Below are 14,405 nucleotides of genomic sequence, written 5' to 3' on the forward strand. Positions count from 1 at the left end.
GAACCAGGAAAGCTGATCATTGGAGGTAAAAGTAGCAGCAGATGTTGGGTTGGAAAGAGAAGCGCAGCTGCTCACTCTTTGTCCAATAAGGGTTTATTAAGCTGAGAATGATCCTTAGGAGGGGCTGTTTGGAACTTCCATGTGAAGAGAATAATGGTCTTTTGAGATGCAGTGCGACATAGTTCTTTATTTATGTTGCTGGACATCAATGAAGCTTTGACGGGTAGTTTCAGTAGGAAGATTCTTTTAGGAAAGAAGAGTTGGATGGTCCCTTCGTTCATATTAGGTGATGCAGGCAAACGGTAGCTTTCGGATATCAAGTCCTACAACTTGTCTAAAAGCAAGAAAAAGGTTACTTAGTACTTTCTGCAGAACAATGGAGAAATAATGCATGTCTGTGTGAAGAAAGAAAGAGTCACATGTTCTTCCTTGGTATTTTAGCTCAAAGAATCACACTGCTGGTCCAGTTCTTAGTACATCAGGGGGAAGTTTCCACCAAATCTTGAATTGTTTGAGACATGCTTTTTATGAAACAAGAAAATATCTTACATATCATTCACCCAATGCAACTGCATATTAGATTTGGATTGGAAATTGTACCTCGATTGCGATGCCCATGTCCAAAACCATGAGCTGAATTCGTAAGTGTTGGAATCCACATCGGAAGATAAGCTCGATAGAGGGTCAGCCATGTTACGACCTCAGGCCACATTATTCTCATTGCCCTTTCTTTCTTATCCACTGAGGCCGACCAGATGGGGGCCACGGATCTAATGGGGCTGTGGCGGGCATTAATTGGGCTAAAATAGTTCAACATCAGACATGGGACAAAACTAAAAATGGCGAAGTTGACATTTGACAACCTACATTGTCTGATATCTCAGAAGAGCAAATCATGGTGATTGGCCAATTTTTTGGAGGGGTGATGATCAGTCAATTCCTGGATTGTGAACATTTTAGCTAAACGCATTGGAGTGATGTGATGAGTGAGTCATGAATGCTGTGTGTGAAATCTCATGCCTCGGTTTCTCTCTTAAAATGAGCCTCCCAGAAAAAAGAGAGGCGGCCAGTTGTAGTGTTTGAAGAAGAGGAAGAAGAAGAAGAAGAAGAAGAAGAAGAAGATGTCAGACAACCAGAAAAAGGAAGATTGAGACCTTGATTTCTGCTTGGGGAACAAGACACTTATCTGCAGGTGAACTTGTCCCCTCTCCTTTAACATGCGTTGATTACATGAGATGAGACCTGGGAGGCCCCAGAGGAAAAAGTGATAGTAAAATGAGACACTTGGTCACATTTGGTGCCAGTGGATGGCTTTGAAGTTGTGCATCCCATTTTTCCAAGTCATTGTAGCTATTTGAGAAAGTATCAGCTTTCGAGTGCATCATATCCAATGAAAATATTATATGCCATAATTTATTTTCATTCACTTGGACTAGACTTTTCTTCCTTTGGTGATGGGTTCTTGATAAAGATTGAACAAACTCACCTAATAATACAGAGACTCATACCAGTATTGCTGGATAATATCAGATAAGATCAGTCCGACTCACCAATCCAAGGTGAGCACATGTAGAAAGGTGTGGTCTGAGCAACACCAATTTCAATGGAGAACAGTTCTTCTCTTTGCAAATGCTATCAGTAGTATCACATGCAAAAGAAATAGAAATGATTCGAGAAATTAGTAAGTTAGGGGCCACAAATGTCAACACAGTGGTTAAGCTCTTAAAGAATGTAACAGGAGACAGTGCTGTTACCAAATCCCAAGTTGTAGGCTGGTGGTGAGAGGAGGGAACTAAGAGGATGATGGGGTGCAGCCTTCGGAGCCTTGGAGGAGGAGGAGAAGCACAGGGCATTTGATCCGAGACCAAGTTGGCGCCATCACAAGGCACCGGTCGAGAGAGAAACACGACCTGTTGAGTGACAGAGGTGGTCTTCTACAGTTCAACCTTTGTCTTGTTCCACTGGCATCATGCCATTGTGGTGACTGCACGTAGGTGGTACTTGCCTTTATTATTTAGCCCACTTATCTCCCTTATTTGGAGCGAGGTGGTGGTGTGGAATCAAGGGGAAGGACTGACAAGGGATGCAAGGAGATTGACAGAGGGCCATGATGAAGATGATGGGCTTTGCTGCTGCTGCTGCTGCTGCTGCTTCTGGAGTGATCACAGTGGGTCATCTGGGGGATGGTAAGATCCTCACCTTTTGAGGTCACTGCTTCCTCCTCCTCCTCATTTTTCCTTCTATTTTTCTTTTACTTGTTATTTCTTTTGCTATAATTCCTCTCCTCCTTCGCTCCCCACCTTAATCAGCCCGGTAGATTGGCTACCTGACTCACCAAGAACCCCTCGGAGTCTCCTTCAATTCATCTTTGGAGGTTGGCTATCTCTGACCTTCCTTTGCTTTCCTTTTCCTTTATCTGATGCAAGGTTTTTATTTTTGTTTCTTCCTCTCCTTCTCTTTTGGCTCATGTAGTTTCCTGAAGAATTAGTCATTTCACTGCTACATTTCTTATGGATCTTCAGTTCTTTTATGATTCGTAGCTTTTTGAGATCTAGCAAACAGATATGTACTATTTGAGCTATGAACTTCTCTGATCTAATTTTGGTGTTTGGCTGGTAATTTCTAGTTCATCTCTCTCTACTTCTGTCTTCTTTTTCTGTAGCATTTGTTTCAGTGCTATGGACCGTTGTGGTTTCTCTCGGATTGATGATAGGAATCCTTCAGAAGTTGTTTTTGTGATGGTCTCCCTACACGCCCATCTCTTTTGCTGGAGCAAGATGCCCACTGTCTGTGGTTTCACTGTTCCCGAACCCCTCACTGTCGAGGTGATGTCTTCTCTTTGCAGGCAATAAATGGTGATCAAGGCAACTCGGATAGTGTCGGTGAGGACTGTGTATTCTAGTATTGGACAGCCGAGACTGATACCATCACCAGATCTCGGATACCACAGAGCAGAAGAATAAGAAGAAGGGGAATGATAGAATCGGAAAAGGCTAGCAGGAATAAGGAGTAACAGTTTGAGAGAGCAGTGTCGATTTATTGTGAATTGAATTGTTTACTGATCTAGAGAGCCTCTTGCTCTGCTGCTCCTGTGCTCCACCTATTTGCCTGCCTCCAGAGTCGGTGGGCACTGTGGCCCTGTCTGTCCTTCTATGTGGGATCTCAGACCCATTTGCTCTTCTTAGGAAGAAACACTTGCCACCTTGACCATGTTCTTTATCTTCTAGCTTGTCGTGCATAAATATTTGCCTTTTGGTGTTCTTCCTGCTGGGAAAATCCGCTCACCGACCTGCAGGAAACACCTTTCACATGGTTGCAGTGCTTGATGATCACTGGGCATCTTGGGTGACTGTTTCATGTTGAGTTAAGAGGGGACAAGGGTTTTAAACCTCTTGTAGATCCAGGTGGAAAGATCCTTTGGTTCTTTCTTTCTCTTCTTTCCCTTTCTGTTTTGGCAAGATGAAGTATATGAAGCTTGGATCAAAGCCTGATGCCTTTCAAGCCGATGGGAACAATATCAGGTAAAGCCCTTGTGAGCTAGCTATTTATACATAAGAATTTAAAAGAAGCTGCTAGGAAGCCCATTTAGCATCTTGCTCTTTGTCTATGTTGATTCTTGATCATATGTAAAGTGGCTTCTTTTTATCATCACAACTACCTTTCTCTTGATTTACCATAGATCTTGTCTGCAAACTGCTTCCACCGATTCTGTCCGGAAGGTTGTGTACGCTTCCAGCTGATCCAGTGAATAATTTCTTTGGTGAAAATTGTTCCTGTTTCTTACAGCAGAACTAATTTTCCGCGCCAAATACTAAATTAAACAATGGAAGAATAACAAACACCAATAGAAGAATGGGGGAAAGAGGGAAGAGAGGTACAGAGTGTAAAAACTTGCCAACATCAAACAAAAAGAGATTGTATTATGGTAAATTTTCATTCTCTTACTCCTACTTGCACTTGAGAACTTGCTGTCTGGGAATTGTAAACGCCTACCGTGGATGTTTTCTTTTGGGCAGTGATAATTCTAGAGATAAAAGTGTTTCTTATGGAAGTTACTATTAGTACAAGAATATATACTGTTTCAAAGAGTCTGTATATGGAGGAACTTCCTGTTGCTTCATTAATACAATGTCATATGATGGATTCTCAGCCTATCGAGAATCAGTCGATTCTTTCGTCTACATGTTTCAGATTGTTCTAGTTTTATTTCTAACATGCACAAACACCCACCCCTATTTTACACCTTCTAGACATGATTTCCTTTTCTGTTATATCATCAAATTCTTATTTTCTGATAGCTAATTTTCAAAATTGCATTTCCAGGTTCGTTGCGACTGAGCTGGCTACTGACATTGTGATTAATGTAGGAGATGTGAAGTTTTATCTGCATAAGGTACGGACTGTACTCTTTATTGTGAAAGATTTATTTGTAAACAATTTATTTATAACACCTATGTATATATATATATATGACTTCTGAATGTAGTGTGTCTACTGTCCTATACCAGTTGATGCAGAAAGAACATCTTTGTAATGGATACTTAATCTTTTAGGTATTATTTGTCAGGATTTTGTTCTCTTCATCTTTTTTAGGTATGACCATCTTTTTTCTGTGGAGAAAAATCCTGTGTAACTCACTGTTAGTCTCTGAGATAATGGCCTGTCATGTAGGCCTCCTGGTGCGAGGCATGCTATGCCAAAAGCAAGGAAACACATCTCTCTCTTTCCTTTTTATGTCCCCATGCCGCCACATGGGATTTCATTGAATTATAGGACACTTTGCATACCTTGTGCTACATGTGGCTTATGAAGGCTATACATAATTTCCATGTCACCTGGTCTTACTAGTATGAAGTTCGGTTGATGATCTTAGCAAGCAAACCCAGGAACTTGTGGTAGGGAAAAAAGTAAAGGAAGCTAGCAATTCCTTGCACATTTCCACTCTTTTTAAACTCATGAATCATTACTGTTTAAGTTTCCCGATATTTGTATTATTGATCTGCATTTTGAGCTCCGTATTGGCTATGATCAACTTGGATTTGTGTTCCTCCTACGATTTGGCAGTACTATCAATCCTGATGCACTCCATTTGGGGGCATGTTTTGCATCTTCTGCTTCATCCTGTTGTTCTTAATTGACCTATCATCCTTTGACATCAATTATTCTCATAAATCGAAGTGTTAAAATTAGTGCATCCAGTGCATGTTTAATTTAGTAATTCTTTCCATATCTGCTATCCTGGATCGCAAGTAGTTCCCGTCCATTGGAAACTGCTTTCGTAATGAGTTGACACAAATGTCAACCATGTTTATCATATTCAATGATCCGGTATGTTGGTTGCTAATATGACATCATATTCCTACCCAAACTGTCTCATTTATGTATAATACTCATTTTCTTTGACGATTAATATGCAGTTCCCTCTTCTATCCAAAAGTCCTCGCTTGCAAAAGTTGGTGGCAGCTACAAATGAGGAAAACAGTGATGAGATTGACATACCTGATATTCCAGGTGGTCCTGCTGCCTTTGAAATTTGTGCTAAATTTTGTTATGGCATGATTGTCACGTTGAATGCATACAACGTTGTTGCCGCTCGCTGCGCGGCAGAGTATCTTGAAATGCATGAAACCATTGAGAAGGGGAACCTCATTTACAAAATCGATGTCTTCCTGAATTCCAGCATTTTACGTGCTTGGAAGGATTCCATCATTGTTCTTCAGACAACAAAGTCTCTGCTACCTTGGGCAGAGGACTTGAAGGTGGTCGGCAACTGCATTGACTCTATAGCTTCCAAAGCATCCATTGATCCTTCTGATGTTGAGTGGTCCTACACCTACAACAGGAGAAAACTTCCATCTGAAAATGGTCTTGATTCACACTGGAATGGTGTTAGGAAACAACAATCTGTGCCCAAAGATTGGTGGGTTGAGGACCTATGTGATCTAGAAGTGGATTTATATAAGCGGGTTATAGTTGCCATCAAGACCGAGGGGAAGATGTTAGATGTTGTGATCGGAGAAGCGCTGAAAGCTTATGCATACAGGAGGCTTCCAGGTTTTTCCAAGGGTACAGTGACCTGCGGAAGTGATTCCATGAAGACTCGAACGGTGCTCGAAACAATTGTTTGGTTATTACCAACAGAATTAGGTTCGGTTTCATGCAGTTTCCTGCTCAAGATGTTAAGAGCTGCAAGCATATTGGAATGTGGAGAAATATATAAGAAGGAATTGATCAAGAGAATCGGATGCCAGTTACATGAAGCTCCTGTGTCTGACCTTTTGATACCTGCTGCTGCAGGAGAGACTGTATACGATGTCGACCTAGTTTCAAGTGTTGTCCAGGAGTTTGTGATGCAGGAGAGTGGCACTACACAAAGCAGTCCTGAGGCCTCTGAGGAACTTGTGGAGATCGTGAGCCCGATCTTTGTTTCTGCAGGTTCGAAAGTTCTTGTTGCAAAGCTGGTTGACGAGTACCTTGCTGAAATTGCAAAAGACCCCAATCTACCTCTTTCAAAGTTTATTGAGCTTGCTGGACTGGTTTCAGCTGCATCAAGGCCAGTGCATGATGGACTTTACTGTGCTATCGATACGTATCTGAAGGTAATAACTCAAAATCCTGCACTTCTTAAATCACAGTAGATTTCTTATGCTTGACACTGCTACAGTGACGCTTTGATGGCAGCTAAAACAACTACAACAGCAATACACACTAAACAGCTAGGCATCCTGGCTTTAGCTGGGTTTCGTTTCTATCTTGGCTCATAAAAAGAAACAAGGTGGAAACTTCGATTTCTTCACCAAGAAAATGACTATAGTAGATAAATGATGTTCATCTATAGTATCGTGGAGGAGATCAGTGTTTGAAGTCCTTTTAATTATTTCCATCTGAATAGTTGTAGGGAAGACACTTCTTCCATTAAAGACAATCCAAGAATACCCTTCTAGGATCTTTGGAATCGTCTCTTCTTCTGTGTTCATCATTAACTGCACTTCATTAGTGATCCTTGGCAACGTTTGTCTGAAGTCCTGTTATCGTTGTTCTTCACAATAAATTTTCAGCAGCGTTGACATGTGAGACACCTCTAAATCAGTTAACAAATTGAGCAACCTTGATGTACTTATGGACGTGATATAAATTAGTTTTTTGTTCTAAGCTTTGCAACATCTATTTATACAATCTGAAGGTTTTACGGTATGGCAATTGATTGTTCAAGCCCCTTGCATGTTTCTCCAATGCTGTGCAGGAGCATCCAGATCTAACAAAAAGTGAAAAGAAGAAAATATGTGCTCTGATGGACTGTAAAAAGCTCTCAGCAGATGCATGCATACATGCTGTGCAAAACGAGCGGCTTCCTCTTCGTGTGGTGGTCCAAGTTCTCTTCTTTGAGCAGATGCGAGCAGCTGGAGCTATGGCCGGTGGTGCAACCGAGCTCCCTGGAAACATCAGGGCGGCGTTCCTCCGGGAAAATGGTGGTTCCTATGGAAGTTCCAGATCAGCCATCACAACCAACACCGAGGACGAGTGGGATGGTGTCCCGACTACTGCTGGAAACCTGAATTCTCTCAAGTCTGTGAACTTGTCCAGCAGAGGTGGAGGGAGTCAGCGGAGCAGCGGCAGTGGTGATGTCAATAAGCATGGTGATGATAAGGCCAATGACAAAGTCAAGGGAATTCCGATGTCGAAGAAGATACTGAACAAGCTGTGGTCAAGCAAAGGGCAAGGCAGCGAAAACAGCAGCTCGGACATGTCCGAGAGCCCCGACTCCAGCAATCAAGAGGAAGCCAAGTCTACTCATTCAAGGAACACAAGGCATTCGGTCTCATAGTGAGCAGATAGAAAGAAAGCATACTATTTTTTGAGGACCTGATAAGCAGAAGCCATGTCTTTAGCCTTTTGATAGTGTTTTTTTTTCGTTTTTTTTTGGTGGATGAATGATAACCAGCTTTTGTCCATGCACCATAAGATCTGTTCTCAGTGTAGTCTTATGTGAGAGGTGTTGGGATTTGAATTTGTAGCTACATAAAGCCACTCTCTGAGATTTGATGTTTGTATGAAACTTGTTGGATTGTATTCCAAAGGATGACTTACAAATGTGGATTAAAATGAGCAGTCCGATGAATGACTCCTGGTATTACTTACCAGGGAATCAACACTCTAAGCATTTGACTCCTGTCCAAGTTGCTGCCTCAAACTCTCCTGAAAGGAAACCCATCATGTCACAGCAGTGTGTGAGACGTAGCCTAATGTTAATGTCAGTTTTTATTTGTGAATATGATGCATCAAACTAGATCTGACCTCATCTATTTTTCTATGCTTTATCAGGAATAAAATCTAAATCAGGCATGTGTGCTCCTCATCTGTTAGATTATTGCGTTGCCTTCTGCCTTGTTGTTTTCCTTCTTTTTCCTGACACGTCAAAGTACGTCACTTCACTGTGATATATGTATAGTATTATTATATTTGGTTCGTAGTGGATGGACCACCGCAGCACATGTTGACCCGCTCGATCGGGTGCGGCAGCATCTGCTGCGTCCCCTCCCGTGGTGTTGAAGAGAAGGTAGAGGACACGCGACCCATGGCTTCCCCCAGGGGATGCATACCAATTGGCCATCCCGCCTACGTAATCCCTCACGCCATGCAACCCGGATCCCGTCCAAGTGAGTCCGTAGCAGCCGAGTTGTCGGGTCCGATCGCCCCCTCCATCACGCAATCCGACGGTGTAAACGTCTCCAGAGACGTCCACCACCGGCTTCCGCGGAGACATGGAGCCGCTTCTCTCCGCCCCATAACCTCGGAAGTTACTCTCTCTCTCTCGCTCGATGTATATATAATGGGCTCCTTTGGCCCCTCGGCCGTGACTTCCCACCACACATCCGACGCTACAACGGAGAAGGAGCCATCGTCCTGTGATTCCCGGTTGCAGAGCTACTGCTGAAGTCGATTGCAATTGATGAGAAATACGTAGAAGATGAGCTGCAGCGGTTGCCGGGTACTGCGCAAGGGCTGCAGCGACACCTGCGTCCTCCGTCCGTGCATACAGTGGATCGATGGGGCCGACGCCCAGGCGCACGCCACCGTCTTCGTCGCCAAGTTCGTCGGCCGCTCCACCCTCCTCTCCTTCCTCTCCTCCGTCCCCCTTTCCCATCGCCCAGGTATACATGTACACCTCATAGGTGCTCACCTCTACAGAGTAAAACCCCCTGGTCGTAAGCTTCCTCCTCCGTATCATTTATGCAGCTGCGTTCCGATCCTTGCTTTACGAGGCGTGCGGCCGCACCATCAACCCGGTCAACGGCGCGACGGGGCTGCTGTGGACCGGGAACTGGCACTTGTGCCAGGCGGCGGTGGACACGGTGCTGGGAGGCGGAACCATTCGACCGCTGCTGGAACTCGGCGGCGATGCCGACGTGGAGGAGCTGTACAGGTATCAGAAGGGAGGGGCGTCGTCTTCTTCCTCCTCGCCGCCGCGGAAGAGGACGAGGGATCCGGAGAGCAAGGTGTCTCCCAAGTTCGATCTGGACCTCTGCTTGATGCCGCGTTCACCGGAGGCACAGGGGAAGGGCAATTGGCGCGCGTCTACGCCGTCGGCAACGTCGGAGAGCTCGGTGACGACGACGAACGAGGGATGTGCCGGAGATAAAACGGCAGAGGAGAAGCCGACGCTTCTAAATCTCTTCGCCTAAGGATCCGTCGGCTGATCGTCGTCGTGCCAAAAGGATGGGACACATCATCGGCGGCTTCTGGTTTTCCGGTGAAGGTGTTACAGCACCCTGGAAAGGAAATCCGACGATCTGCCTCGCTTCTTCTTCCTCCGACTAAAATGACTTGTGTTGATCCACTGGGTGTAAACAATCGGCGTGTGTTCTTCCCGCCTGTGCCATTAATCTTTGTCCTTGTGCTGGGCCGCTTAAGCCACCAAGTAATTAAACATATTTTGTCCTCTTTTTTCTTGTATTTTCTTTTGATCGAATTCGACCAGAAGAAACAGAGGCAAGAAAGAGAGACAAACCAGCCGAGATGTTCATGTTCATGATGGTTCACATGCCATGCATGCAGAGACCCTTATCCCATGGCAGATTTCTCTCTTTCCGAAATTTGAGATGATTATTATGCTTCATGGCTTTTCTGTCTCTTCCCTTTTTCTAATTTAGAAGATTAATCGATTTGATCAAAATCAATTTCACAATATTTATTTTTATATTCAAATCAAACTATGGGGAAAATGGAGAGAGAAAATAAATGGAAGCTTCGTCACAAGCACTTACTCAAATGCTTCCTCAAAGTGATGGATTTAATCACCTAATTAATTAATAGGTCCCAATAGATTCGACAAAGTTCAGTGCTATCTGCGTTGGAGTCTGCAAAGAAGTTATTTATTGTTTTCATCATTATTATTATCAGATCTAACTTTGAAGACTAGCCGGTGGTGCAATTTGCCCCCGTGAACTTTGGAGGAAAGGGACAATGTATTTATTCAACGAAGAATCCTTGTTTGCCTCACTAGATCTCCATTGCTTGTTTTACCATTGTCTATCTATGCAGTGCACCACTTAAGAGTAGAATGAGTAGAATAAGAAGATGCTGCAGCCAAAAGAAAGCCAAACCTCTTGTTGTTTCCATTGAAACAAGAAAAAAAAGAAAAGAAAAAAAGATCTCACTGATAAAGATGGACAGGCTCTCCTTATATGTGGCATGTGTGCTCCTCCTGAGCTCTTCAGCCATTAAAATGAGACCTCACAACATCCTGTGGCATGAGCACCTCCATTCTGGAAAAGAGATCCTGTCCAGGTGACTGTGTCTATCTGGGCAAGGAACAAGTGCCTCTCACTACCATCACATTTACACACAGCTTTATCCTATGGGATATGGAGCATCAAACTCTTTGAGATTTAATATTGCCTTGGGATGTCATATGTGCTCTGACAGCCTTTGTCAACTTGACAATGTAATGGGTAGCAGATGGAGCTGTCTATGCACATGGCTGGAGATATCGATGCCCAAAAAGAAGACCATCTTCTCATGCTCTTTCTCTTGTGGGGGTCCAGGCCATGTCTATCCAACAAGTTGGGATCTGAGTGGCAAATGATTAGGTCTGCATGCTGCTGCTGCTGCTGTTCTTATCCACTCAGTTTGGCCTCCAGAATTCACACTTTCTTTTTATTCACAGCTCTGTGGATGCCCAAGGGATGTTGTCCTTTGGAAGTTCTCATAGTCATAGCCCCAAATACATCCCACCTCTTGTTTAGGACTAACATCAAGCCAAGGCATCTTATCTCTGGAGTTTGTGAATACAATAATCCTGAGGGAAAGACAAGTGTTGCCACTCAAAAAATTCAGAATCTAGAACAAGTTTGGCCACTAAGTACATCCCATTACAGATGTGTATTATATAGATAGATATCACCTTCCATGCACAAGAGCCAGTGTTGACTCCAACGGAAGCAGATAAGATGCCCCTTGGTACAGCATCAGCAAGGTACACTTGGGACCTACATATCCAATCAACCCCAAAGAGATGGTTTATAATACATGTACAGAGAGTACACCATGACAGGTCATGTGAGGCAGGCATGAGAAAATGAGATCATGCCTTCACATGGACAACTTGAATTTGCTCTGCAGAAAGTTCTTTTGGTAGCTCTGCCAATATTTAATGAGAAGCACCATCACAGAGACCTGATCTTCTTCCTGAAGATGTGGGTGTTGTTTGTGATACGTAGGCATAATAAGGTGGGTGGCAGTTCACTCAGGCTTCTCTTCTACAGCCCAGCATAAGTCATTTATTGCTAGTCTCACTGTCAACTTATCAGTGTCCATAAGAGGTTTGACCAAAAGAAACAGGCTACCAAACAGGCTTGATCTGCTGCTTATTGTGTCATGTACCACAGCAAACCACCAAACCTGGATCAAAAGTTGCTATTAACAGGACATCCAAATCCAAACAAAGTTGAGGTGATTTAGCTTCACATGATCATCCACTATTATTGATATAAGATCTCTGACATGGCTCATCAAGCAAAGAACAATTAGTTTCAGTCCAGTGAAGTGAGAAAAAATGAGCTACAGATCTCCTGATGGCCATGTCCAGACAAAAGTGCCAGAGAGACTGCTGATAACAAAGAAATTGGGAGGATTGTTTATGCTTTCCTGAAGGTACAGAGAAGAAGCATTTGCATCTTCTCAGATATTAACTCTCCAATATTCAGCAAAAGAACACACCCTGGATATGCAAGTATTGGATATGCAGAAGTGAGAAGGTTCCTTTTGACATTTCTTGTTACTTTAAACTTCACATACTGCAGCTGAAAAGAAAATTGGAAGTACCTGGAAAGTTTCAAGTGACATTGTGATCCCTCTGCCCTCATCTCTCAGATAATAGAATGCTTATGTTTCTCATGTGTTACATCATTGGTTAAACTTCATATAAATTGCTTAAGTGTCCTACAATATCTACAAAACATTGATATAAATAAGTATAGATGGTATAGAATTCCGAAGACTGTTTCAATCATGCAAGAAATGTCAGGAAGAATCTGATGCAAATACAACGAGGACATAAGAAGCAATCTAAGTGTTTTGAGACTCATAGGTTGTTGTTTGGTTCTCAGTTAATGGATTTGATGAATCTACAATGTTAAAGAGGACTTCGAAGCGTAGATTTCCAAGCTTTCTACAAGTCTAAAAGATTTCTACAATTGCGCAGACGATCAGTATCGGAAATGTAGATGAAAGCGGGTCACTCACCATGATTTCTCGGCCACAACAAGATGGGAGGAGGTGGCCAGGTGATGTTAATTCCAGCAACCAGCACAACCGGCTGTTGGTCCATCACACAAAATTGGCAACGAGCGAGAAGCTGTGGTCACCGAAGGCTGTGGAGTTGTCGAAAGGTCATGTCTCCTCGGCGGCAGTTCCACGGTCGCAATAGGCCGAACACCGGTAGGGCGTTGGCTTCCGACCGGGTAAAAGCGAGGAAGTTCGAATGTTGCTGCTTCGATGGAGAGAGAAATCATGCTGAAAGGAGCCGTAGAGGGTTGTTGTGACGGTACATAGTGCAATGGTAGCAGAGCAGGGCACTTGCCGGTCGGGATTGGTTAATGGCAGGTGTTTGATGCAGTGCCAACGGACATGACGAGAGAAAGAAAGTGTGGGAGCGCCGCAAAGTAACCGGAGAAGAGGAGAAAGGACCGGTAGACGAAAGTAGAGGAAGCTTTGAGGATGGACTGTTCTTCTTCGACGCTGGAGGATTCAACGTGGTGGTGCCGGTCGTTGCGGCGGCGACGGCAATCGCAACCGGCCACAATCATTGTGAAGAGCGTCCGTTTAAACGTTTGACGTACAACTCGGCGGATAGGCCAAATCCTCGATGCATCAGCGTCCGCGTATATCTTCAAGCTAAATCGCAACCGTTCATCTGTATTATTCTTTTTATTTTATTCATGTTATACGTGGAGAGCACGTGCGTTTTTCATGATTTCTTTTAGATACTTACTCTTGCTAAATTCAAAGTATTTGCCCTTATATATATATATATATATATATATATATATATATATATATATATATATATATATATATATATATATATATATATATATATATACTTTAGGACAAATTTCAAGTAAAGTCTCTCTTCTTTGTTTTTTTTTTTCCATAAGTATTTTTTCATATTTTCCAAAGAGCATCAAAATGTTCATTTAAGCAAATAACGATGATAAACCTATTGATATATCCTATGAACCAATTTACATGAATCAATCTAAGTTTTTCGGTTATAATATTTTATATATGTTTATAATGTTTTGATAAAGACATAAAAAATATTATAACTAATTGATAGAGAGTATATAGTCACTCAATTGTCATCTCACATGTAATTTTGATGATTAAGATTAAAAAAAAAAATGGATGACACCTTTCACTTGCTTGTCAGGACAATGTCTTGAGGGAGGCAATTATAGATTGCCTCTCGCCGATATGGATAAGAGGTTAATAGGAGACTATTAGAGGCCGTAAATTATTTCATAAAATATTTTACTCCATTTATAATCAATTATAAAAGTAATTTTTTAGAGAAATAATTTATCTTTTTGGAATATTAGCGTTTGCATCTGTATATCTCATATTACTAACTTTGGTATCGAAAAAATTAGGTTGAGAAATATTTCTCAACTTTAGTCTTTTTATACGAGACATATCGAGAGCTCAATATTTCAACCTCAAATGTATCTCAAACAATTTTACACATGAGTTCAGATAATGTTGGACTAACCAAGATGTCAACAATATATTTCTTCACCACTAACATTAATATTTTCATAATTATTCTTATTTTCAAACCAATAAAGGTTCCCATTTGATATATATATATATATATATATATATATATATATATATATATATAT

The 14,405-nt window shown here is 42.3% G+C and overlaps 2 protein-coding genes across 5 annotated transcripts; both read left to right on the top strand.

Annotated features, from left to right (window-relative positions):
• Positions 1-1,605: 1,605 nt before the first annotated feature.
• LOC135606136 (BTB/POZ domain-containing protein NPY4-like) lies at positions 1,606-8,077 on the top strand. Of its 4 annotated transcripts, XM_065096966.1 has the most exons (6): positions 1,606-2,186; positions 2,310-2,374; positions 2,846-3,521; positions 4,324-4,393; positions 5,418-6,599; positions 7,244-8,077. In XM_065096966.1, exons 3-6 carry the CDS (start codon positions 3,460-3,462, stop codon positions 7,823-7,825), a joined length of 1,896 nt encoding a protein of 631 aa, XP_064953038.1. In that variant the 5' UTR covers positions 1,606-2,186; positions 2,310-2,374; positions 2,846-3,459; the 3' UTR covers positions 7,826-8,077. The 4 variants fall into 4 exon arrangements, with proteins under 4 accessions (XP_064953038.1, XP_064953030.1, XP_064953044.1 ...); XM_065096958.1 differs by lacking the exon at positions 2,310-2,374; XM_065096972.1 differs by lacking the exon at positions 2,846-3,521 and having other exon boundaries at positions 1,611-2,186.
• Positions 8,078-8,840: 763 nt separating this feature from the next.
• On the top strand, positions 8,841-9,942 carry LOC135606151 (LOB domain-containing protein 37-like). Its single transcript, XM_065096982.1, has 2 exons — positions 8,841-9,152; positions 9,238-9,942. The coding sequence occupies exons 1-2, from the start codon at positions 8,969-8,971 to the stop codon at positions 9,681-9,683; spliced, it is 630 nt and encodes a 209-aa protein (XP_064953054.1). The 5' UTR covers positions 8,841-8,968; the 3' UTR covers positions 9,684-9,942.
• The last annotated feature ends 4,463 nt before the right edge of the window (positions 9,943-14,405 follow it).

This window comes from Musa acuminata, chromosome BXJ1-2 (genome assembly GCF_036884655.1).
Source record: "Musa acuminata AAA Group cultivar baxijiao chromosome BXJ1-2, Cavendish_Baxijiao_AAA, whole genome shotgun sequence".
NCBI classification, from domain to species: Eukaryota; Viridiplantae; Streptophyta; class Magnoliopsida; order Zingiberales; family Musaceae; genus Musa; species Musa acuminata.